A 10439-nucleotide genomic window follows, 5' to 3' on the forward strand; every position below is an offset into this window, starting at 1 on the left:
TTCATGAGAAACAGATTCCTTCAGCCCTTCCTTCCAGCACTCTCTCTGGCTGGTGAGCTGGCCAGCAATGACTAAAGCAGGCAGACTGATCAGCTGAGGAAATTTCTAAACTCCTTTTGAACTTTTATTTGTTATTTCACATTCTTATTTAATGCCTATTTATTTCCACTACAGAGACAGCTTAAAAAAAAATAAAAAAAACCCAAAACAAAACCAAGCCAAAACCAAAAAAACACCAAGCCAAAACAAAACAAAACAAAACAACAAACAACAACCCTCAAACAAACACCAAACCAAAAAAATACCCTCAAAAGAAAGCAAACAGCCTGTTTGCTGCATGAATGTTTTGCCAGGAAATCCCATTGTTGTAGTGGTGAGTAAAAGTCTGCACCCTGACTTAGGTCTTACTCACCCTAACCCATGTATGAGCCACGCAGCCTTTCCAATGAAAGTGGTCACATGTTTTCCACCACTTGCTAGGAAGTCATCTTTCTGTGCATGACCACTCCAATTACTAAGCTGTGCCGGTTTTACTCATGCCCTGTGAATCAAATCCTGATGCACAACAGGAAGTTCTCCCTGCCAAATCTTCTGGAGTTTAAAGCAGCATCAACATGATCCAAAGCCAGGTGTTCAGACTGTCAAAGGGAGATGGTTTGAAATGGAAAACAGAAGAGAGAGCTCAGGATCTATTTTTGTCCTAGCTTTTCACGTTTGCTGCACTTCACTAATTGGAAATTTTCACCTGAATACAATATTTTTAACTACTGTTGAGAGATATATGGAAGGATGAAATGGTTTCCTCTGTACTGAGATCAGAGAGGCAGAGCAGTAAAGGAGGGTTTACAGGAAAATAAACAGAACTAAAAGGATGTCAGACCAAATGTCATCCCGAAAGTAGGTTAGGACAATGCTAATATTATACTTGGTTAACTTCTCTCATGTTTTATGCAGAGTTAGGACAGACGTTTAGTGGCTGGCACCTTCTCAGTTTATATATCCAGAAATACTACGATCCAGCCCTAACCACTTTAAAATTATGCTTCCCTTTGATTTGCTTATTTTCCAAGCTCTCTCAACTTGGTTTACACAGAACATACACGAGAGCCATCAGAAATCTGCACATCCTACATGGGGGAATTATCCCTTCACATTTACCAGACAAAACACTTTGCATTCCATTTCTGAATTTTAAGTTAGTTATGCTGCTTTTCAGCCAACATCCTCTTGCCAGTAAAAACAAAAAAAAAAGAAAGGTTTGTGACCTTAAAAACATCATGGGCAAGTGAAGATTCGCACAAAATATTCCACTAGTAGGTCTGAGACTAGATAGATGCTTCCCCCTCTTCCAGCTTAATCCCCAAACACCCTCGCTGTCAAAAGGCTATTGTTAAGGCATGGGCTTCCTCCAAGACCACATCCTGTGAATCAGGTCAAAGTGAAACACAGAGCTGTTTGAAACGAACTACTCTTTGTGTGCCCTGTATGCATGTGCAAGGAAAACTATGGGGCTCGAAAATCAGCGGAAAAAAAAAGAAGACAGTGGACCTAGGAGACATAGTTAAACAAATTAGCAGTTCCCATTTGTAATTGGTGGCCTTATTATTTACTAAATACAAGAGTTTATGCTACCAAGAAGCTAGACAGTTTATTCAGAGGCAGAAATTAGGACCATAAAGTCATCTCTCCCTAAAAGAGGCCTGTTTTTATTCCATAACTCTACTTCCCACCTCATCTTTAATGAGCGAAAAGCCTATCAACAGCGTTGCACACAGGACTGGTGATGAGTGTTACCCTGCTCCACACAGGGCACCACGTATTCTGCATCTCTGATAAATCATGGCAGAGTCTGTGTGGATTGGATACATCAAAAATCAAAGAATGTGGCTCCTGGAACAAGATCTGGACTCCAGCTCAGAGCTGGGCCCACACCGATGTTAGCCACTGACACTGAAGGAAAGAAAAAGCCAAAACCATCCTTATGAAGAAAGCAGGAAAAATAACTCATTCTCTGGAAGGTTTATTCTTAACTGATCCCTTAGAAAAGGCAAAAGATGGGCTTGTGGTTATGATGTGGAGACTGGGACTCAATATATGTTTGACTCTAAAATTCCCAGTCCTGCCACAAAGTCCCAGCCTGAGTGTGGGAAAATCATCCATTTCCCCTTTAATCTCTCCTCTCCCTCTGCACTGTTGGGGATAATGTTTTTCCCCTTCTCCCACACTCTGTATAACAGAACCATACATCCTGTAGGGCTGCAACAAACTTCTCCCATGCACATGCACACTACCTGTTGTGATAAGGCATCGATGAAGTAAAAGTTTCCAGGATCAAGGTCTGGTTGAAATCAAGAAAAAAAAAAAAATCCCCAGAAAGGACATTCTCACATGTTTTCACTTGAGGGAAAAGTGTTTCTGTTGAACCAAGTTCCCTAATCTTGGTGGTACCCCCCACTCTGCTGGGTGTGTTGGGATGCTCCTGCCTCCTAGGGAGCAGCCTGCACAGTCCCTACAAAATGTAGCCAGCGGAAATAGTCACTGCAGAGCTCCTGAAGGGATTTTTAAAGCTCTGCGGAGCCCTAAACTGAACTGGGTTCACGGGGCTTCTATGTTCCTTGTTACAGAACAAACAATTGAGTCCCTGAGAGCTACTTCTCTGCCAGATCTCACAGGACCTAGAGGCAAGAAGGCACTCCAATACTGATAATGCTATATGCCAGGGAAATGAGTGGTTCCTAGGCTGATCTCCAGCAATACTCTACCTGTGCTTTAGGGAAACTTAACTGCAACTGCAGTATTTCCATGGAACGCCCCTGAAAACAGCCAGGCTGTACAATGACATTTTTCCTAGGGTAGCAGAGCTGTCTCCAGAGTGAGCCTTTACACCTCAATAGCACTGTAGTTCCCACAATAATGTGGTTTCATTACCTGTACTCAGCTGAATGAAGGACCAAGAAAAGAGGATGAGAAGACCATCAGGATGGCCACTGAGTCCTTTGCACAAGGAAGGATCAGTGCTAGTCATGCTGTGAATGGCAGGTGTACAGACTTTTGGGTTTTAGAATATGCTAGTGATGGAGATACTATTATATACCTTCTGCATGCAAAACATTCCTCTGTTTAACTACTGGGAAGTTTTACTAAAGCCTAACTAAAACCTCCTGGGTTATAATATGAACCCATTGTTTTTATCTAGAGATGGAGACCACTTGTCTCCATTTATGGTCATGGACAACAGATTACCCCAAGGGGTTGCAAGAGTGGTGTACCAAGCAGCTGTTGCTGGGTTGCTTCAGGTTGTGGAGCTCTGTTGATGTGTTGTGCACAGCACACCAACAGGGACATGATCCCGTTTTCAAGGAAAGGATTTTTTTTAATGAAAAGTTCTTTGGTCAGGAAATCCCAAAGCAGCTTCCCTTGGCACAGATGCCATACATGAGAGTAATTCTTGTCTGCTGATGCCTAATACCAGCTCACAACACAAAAATATGAGATACACTGAGTTCTACATTCCTATCTTCTGAGACAAATAAACCAAAAGTAGTAGAAAGGTAGGCAGAAGCTTTGAGCTTGGGTTGGTAAATACCCTCCTTTCCATGAGCCCAATTACAGATTACAGACAAAAAGCACCTTTCAGCCTCTACTCGATACAATTTGCCCACAAAGGCAAAAGTTTTGAGAGTCACCCGCTGCCGTACCGTGCATTTATCTCAACGATGTGAAGACGTGCTTGGTACAGACAATGAGAAAATAAACATGTTAACAGTGAAGTCGACTCCAAGCTCATACAGCATGAGGCTCTTAAATCAGTTATAATATAGCGTAGACAGATGGTCCTGGATACTTAAAGCACATTAAAGATGCTGTTATCTGCTTGATAAAGAAATAATTCAGAGCACAAGGCAAGAAGCTGAAATTGCTGACAATCTGAACTCCCGCCAACTGTCCTGGCTTCACTGGGGCTGTGTGAATTTTAAACACACACACACACAGGCAGTCCCAGGTGTCAGCAGTGCCGACCGAAATTTCTGGCAGCTAGCTCAGTGCTTTTGAAACAATGCTGGCTTCCCATCACTAGCAGTCACTGTGGGGAGAAGATAGGCGGTCTCTGGCTGCTTCTGCTGCCCTTTTTGTCGCCTTGGCCGTAGCGCTGTAAATGAAACACTCGGCACGATGAGCAGCCTCCCTTCTTGCCAACCCACAAGGCAGACATCTCCAATACACTAGCACTGAGAAAAGGAAGGGTATGACAAAACGGGGAAATAAACCAATTTATTTATGTTCCCTAGATTCAGTATGTCAAGAAACTCGTTGAAGCTTGTCCCCGAGAGAGCGGACAAAAAGGTATCCAAGAAATTAAAAGGTCAAAGAGATGTGGGATTGCAACAGATGCTCTGCTTGGGAGAGATCTGGGAAATGGTGGGAAAGGGTCACGCAGAACCCAAGTAAATGGTGTGGAAGGGTTAGCTGAGGAAAGACAGAGATATGGGAGTTGTTCATGGCACACATCTGGTTTTCCGATGTGCACAGCACTCCCACTGGCGCAAACAGGAGCTCCACCCATGGACAGAAAGCAAAAATATTTGTCTTGAGATCTGTCTGGACAGAGGAGCCTAGCCATCCTCCAGGTCGGATTTCTGGTGACGGGCAGGAGTTACCACATCACCGACAAACTGCTGACAATTGCCAGGATAAAAATGGGAAGTTTCCATGCTCATTCCAATACCCTCCTGCAAGAGGGCTGGCCAAATGACACTGCAATCCCTCCCGACCAAAACTCAGATGCAGCAGTATGGTACTAAATGAAATGGACCTTGAGAGTCACTGTAAGAGCTGCAGTGTGTGTTTTTGCCTATTCACCTCAAAGTATTCAGCTTTGTTTTGTGACACTCACACTCATTTTAGATTACTTCAATGTTGTTCACTAGGTACCACAGTGTGTTCCAAACCCCATTCACTGTTAACCATGCTACCTAGATCAGAACCATCTATTCTCAGTTCTGGTCATTTTTGGACCGCTTCCTACACCTTACTCCTCAGATTTCTGTGCTCTACAGAGGCAGCCAGTTGTGTCTCTTTCTTTCCTCAGGTGGACACATCATATTCTTGGTTGTTTCTTTCCAAAGGCCTTGCAGCAGAGATGTTTTCTGAGTTCCACTGAGATCTTGATGTCATAGACTGTTTAATAATGACCTTGGTGGAGCTGGACCCCCTCTCAGGGAGATCACAAATTACTGTCCATGCAGCCTCTGGATACCAATATCTCCATACTACAAGAATCTTCACCTAAACCCCCAAATCTGAAGTTTTAGGTTTATGTATGTGTAGTTGTAAAGCCTGACTAGCACTTTCCAATAATGAACATTGATATGAAAAATGCTGCAGTCATGACAGAAAACATGATTAGCAGATACAGAGAAAAATAAGCCATATGCAGAAGCCTCTAAAGATGTTTGCCAACAGGAAGGAAGAAGCAGATAAAGCAGACAGCAACAGAGAGATAGCATGGACTAAAGGAATCCGAAAATGAAAAGAAAAAAAAAAAAAAGAAAGAAGATAATATGACAGTAAAGGAATGAATTAACTCAGGGAAGAAGGCTAAAATCTTATCATCCAAGCCATATAACCAAAACACCACAATTAATATATCAGATGCAGCTCAGAGAAAATTCCATTTTCCAGCAGAAATGATGCTGTAGTGCTTTTGAGAGCAGAAAGTTTGATGATGAGAGAAAAACCCTGGGAGCATAAAGCAGAGCACTGCAAGGAGCAGCTCTAGGAAGGCAGGCCAGAAGACTGGCATGCCTAGCAGGGCTGCTGACTCCTAGCAGCTGCTCACACTTTGTGCCAGAGAAGATTCATGGCAATGTCCTTGAGAATGCACCATCAAAAGTATGATGAAATCAATCATGGTCACCTGGAGTTAACGCTGTTGCCACAGGTTAATATACTGCAGAGTTATCATTCAGTGACCAAAATAAGTTGACTTTGCAAAGAAACTCTTTTTTTTTCTTTAGCTTTAAGCAATTGCTCCATTTACCTTTCTACAACATCGCTTGATTTTTTTTTGTTACTCTTTATTAGCCCATTCTACAACTAGAAGAGTTCTCACAAGGCAGCCCAGCATGATCCAGTAACTTTGGTCTCATTAATTTAACAAGCAGAATACCAGTGGCAGCACGTAAATACGTACAATACTGTACCCACAGATAGAAAAATACTGCAAAAGATACTGGTGTCTTCAGACATGGCTTTGCAGAACAACACTCCATGGTCCAACTGACCAGCAAAACTCCGTCTGCTTCAAAGACAGCCAGCATTTCACCTCCTGAATCCAGCAGCTGGATTCCCTTCCTTTGGACATATATAGGAATAAACTTTAGTCTATATGATACTCAGGGAAAAAGAATGTGCTCTGAACGCTTGCATTCAAATATTTTGCATGATTATTCACATCATAAGTGTTCATGCAGTCAGTTTAAACATCAGTGGGTCTAGCAAGAAACCAGAGGGACCTGTATGTGACTTAGGCACCAAAGCACAAATTATGGAAGGTTTTGAACAAAAGTGTAGTTGAATAGACTACACATGGAATAATTTAAATCCTTAGCAATTATTATTTGCTTTCCAATGCTTAACTCTGTTCTATCCGATTAAGAAAAAAGTTAAACCTAATCACCTTGAACTTCTTCTACCACAGGTTTTGGTAACATAATAATATCCCTTTTATTAAACTTCAAACTGCATCACATCCACAAAAAAGAAAACCACCAAGACTACATGTGCAAGTGCTGCAAAATCATGTGAGATGGGAGAGATGCCTAGGGAAAAGGGAACTGATGTTTGCAGCTGGATTCCTAACCAGCCTTGGCAAGGCAATTGTGTGAGAAAGCCAACACAAGTGTCAAAAGTCTCGAGCAATCAGGTGTGGGGAGACTGAAGGCTATAGAGGAAACAGCTGGGTGGCAATGACCTACTGCATTGACATGTATAACCCAAATTTATCTTGGAATCCTTAGCGCTTATAGATAGCAACAGGATATGTCACAGCGACTACGTGTGTCAATCGAAGTGCCTTCCAGACAGGATGAGAAAGCTGGTGACCTACAGTGCAGCGCATGTAAAATAGCAAAGAAAGCAATGCTGAAAGCTGCAATCCAGCAGGCAAGGGCAAAAGTTAACCAGATGAATAATTCGTATGTCCCATTGTCTTTTGCTGATAGATATCCATCATTTCTCTCTCAACAATCAGTGCTGCCTTATATCCAGTGATATAACAGAAGCATTCAAGCCGCATGCTATATAGGCAGATTTTACACGCAGTTGGAAACTCAGACTATGTATTCATTGCATTTTGATTGAAAGACCTTTTATCTGATTGCTGGTATAATGAAACATTCCCAGTGTACAGCACTGTATACCACAGAGCCATGTAGGAGTATCACATGTTTGATTAATATGTTTGCTAACCACAGAAACCAACCAAAGGGCAATTGGAAACAGCACACACAAATGGTCAAGCTTTGGGACAACGTAAGCTGTAAGGCAGAACTTGCATCTGCTCAGCAAACCTGAAGAGACATTAACTCTAACAGCTCCCTCAGGTTTGTGCTCAGAACTACTGCTCAGATAACCAGGATGTACTGCTGAGGGTACCTGGCACCGGGAAACAGGGTGCAATGGGCTTCCATTACTTTGAAGTTTACTATTAAGACATACCTAACAAAAATTTTTTGCCCATAACAACCCACCTTATAGCCCAAACTACTCTGGCAAAAAGATTTCATGAAACTGGCTGAAAAGTTGAATAAAAGAGCATCTCTCAAAAAAAAATGTTCCTGGAAGAAAAGTGGACAAAGGGCCACCAGTAGGCTTTACTGGGAATGTTGGACCTTTAAGTGGGGGGATGCCGAATGGCTGCAGAAATTACTAACTTCTTAAATTCTCAGCACTTCTGTAAATCCCAGGGGAGGTTCTCAGACCATCACGTGCACAAACTGGCCTTCCTCTTCAAGGATCATCCTTAAACAGTGCTCAACTGCCTCCACTGAGAACAGAGAAAGATGCAATGGCTGGTAGGTTGGTTTTGGGACGTGGGTTTGTTTTGTGTGTTTTTCTTTAAGAAAACAGTCTCTGAGATTATGAGTATCACCAAATCTGTGAACCGTGAAAGAGCAAACTGGGATCCCATTTTGGGTAACAGTTTTGTTTTGCAGCACTCAGGACCAGATGCCTTGGAAGGATATGGCTCCCATTAGATCTCATGCTAATCACTAATAGTTCACAAGTGTTTTAAAACCTGAAGGCAAGACACTTTATACCTTTCTCCACACTTTTCTAAAGTATCAAGAAACACCTCTCAGCAGGCTATGTAAGTGTATTCTTTTTTTCTGAAAGCAGTATTCACAAATCAAATTTACTTTTCACACAATATCCATTAAAGAGGAAGCATGAATATTTTCTATTAAAAACAAGCAAGAAAGCAGGAATTGCATTGTGTTGAAAAGCTATGCTATTATCTTCATGTTGCACTCACGTCATAGAAAAGGGCTGTTCATCACTTCTGGTAATCAAGAGATGAACAGACTGTTTCTCCTTTATATTTCTATATAGCATGCCTGAGACCACCAATGCATCATCTTTGAAGGCAGGCAGAGGTGATACAAAAACCTCCAAGGGAAAAAATGAAGTGATATAACTAAAATCTCATGGGGAAATATTTGGCAGGGATTAAAAAGGAAACCAAATATTTAGTACCCAAACCCTATGCTTTAACCATACCCCCAACTTTTTCACTAATACTGAAGTAACCCAATAACTGAAAACAAAGGAAAACCAAGTACATATACTATTCATATCTTGCCACTTTAACAGCTCTGATGACACTTAAGGGTCCTGAAACTACTTTGTTTGGAGCAATTATGACTATATGTTTAATCCCAGAATGGTAATCAGTCACACAAACCAAAAGTACAAGGAAAGTCACCTCACATAACACTGCTTGCTGAAGCTGTTAAATCACACATGCAGCCAGAATGTCTCGACTGAAATACTGCAGGAATATATACTACTGACAAGAAGGGATGCAATACTCATGTTCCAAGCATGAAAAAACGTTTTCAACTGCAGCAGAAAGGCTAGTAGCAAATCAGCAGCCGTTTTTTTAATTCTTAATTAAGACTCAAAAAGAATCCCCTTCACAACCCTAAGTAGTCTAAAAAACATTGCAGGCATCCGACTTCAGAAAAACTCCCCCCCTCCCACCCCCCATGCAAAATCATAATGAAACAGAGCTAGATAGGAGCTAGGAAGAAACTGTTTTTACAGCAGAGGGAAACTCAGGTGCTTTTCAGTGAGAAGCTGTTTTTCTGGTTCAGCAGTTCTGCAGCAAGAGTAGCCAGATCATTTGAAAAGTGAAAAGAAAATCAATTACTTGTTTTTATTTTAAAAGAGCCTCCCTGTGGGAATAAGTGTGGGCGTGAGAGCTCTTTTTAAACTTCATAATATAACATGAAGCAGCCAAGACTTTTTTTTCTTTTAACAAAAAGTACTGTCATGTCATTGCTTACTGGTTGCCTGGATGATTTTTCTCTACTTAACAATTCTTCTAAGTCTTATAAAAATTCGTCAGTAAAGCGTTTAACACTAACGTTTAAAAGCAGAACATTTATTCAAACTTCAACACTGAGCAAAATCCATTTCTCAGGCTGCCATGCAAGTTCACTGATGACAGCAAAAGTCTGCTTACCCAGTTACTACCCCCCCCCGGAGTTCTGCAGGCAATAGGTTTCTATCAGATTTTTGCCTGAGCAAAGCAACGTTTTCCGAGAACTGAGACCCGCAGGTAAAGCTCACAACTAACCTTGCTATCTTCCATCTCCTGGGTTCTTCCTTGAAGCGCTCTCCTCTCTCCAAAGTCACAGGTTGACTTTAACGTAAGCTGACAAGAAAGCATCGAGGTCTCCGCCCCAGTAAGCTCCAAAGCCTTTGGTGAGTACTGCTGCGAGCCGGCGGGGCCAAGGTTGGGTATCGGGAGGGCAGTGTGAACAGGCTTTGACCCTACGGCTGGCTGCCTCAGCTTGGAGGCAACCCCAAGTACAGGCATGGCTTCTATAAAAGTATCTTCTCGCTGCCAAAGAAAATGCTCCTGACCTCAGTCTGGTAGACTCCAGCTTCAGCGATTCCAGAACAAATACTTTAAACAAAAGTAGCAGTCATCTTTTCAAAAAAAAGTCTTAAAACAGTAATATTACGAGTTTCACAAGGAAGCACAACTTTGCCTTCATCTCTCCCCCTTCTCCCTCGCAGCCACTCTCACGCGCCGCTCAGTGAGTCAGTGGCTCTGTAAGACTAAACACTCCTTTGGGGCGTGAACTTCTCTCGAAGGTAACTGCCACAGAGCTGCCTGCCCAGGATTAAAGAACTCATAAATTCGCTTT

General features: G+C 42.1%; 1 protein-coding gene across 2 annotated transcripts in view; it reads right to left on the reverse strand.

Moving 5' to 3' along the window:
• Nucleotides 1-10105, reverse strand: part of NAV3 (neuron navigator 3) — a gene marked incomplete at both ends in the record, with an annotated part of 261126 nt that extends 251021 nt beyond the window's left edge. For both annotated transcript variants that reach the window (XM_084267744.1, XM_084267743.1), the window contains one exon: nt 9863-10105. In XM_084267744.1, coding sequence (XP_084123870.1) covers nt 9863-10105 — 243 coding nt within the window. The remainder of the gene's footprint in view (nt 1-9862) is intronic.
• Between the last annotated feature and the right edge of the window lie 334 nt (nt 10106-10439).

The sequence above is a fragment of the Gallinula chloropus genome (assembly GCF_964237585.1).
Source record: "Gallinula chloropus genome assembly, chromosome: 1".
Lineage (NCBI taxonomy): Eukaryota > Metazoa > Chordata > Aves > Gruiformes > Rallidae > Gallinula > Gallinula chloropus.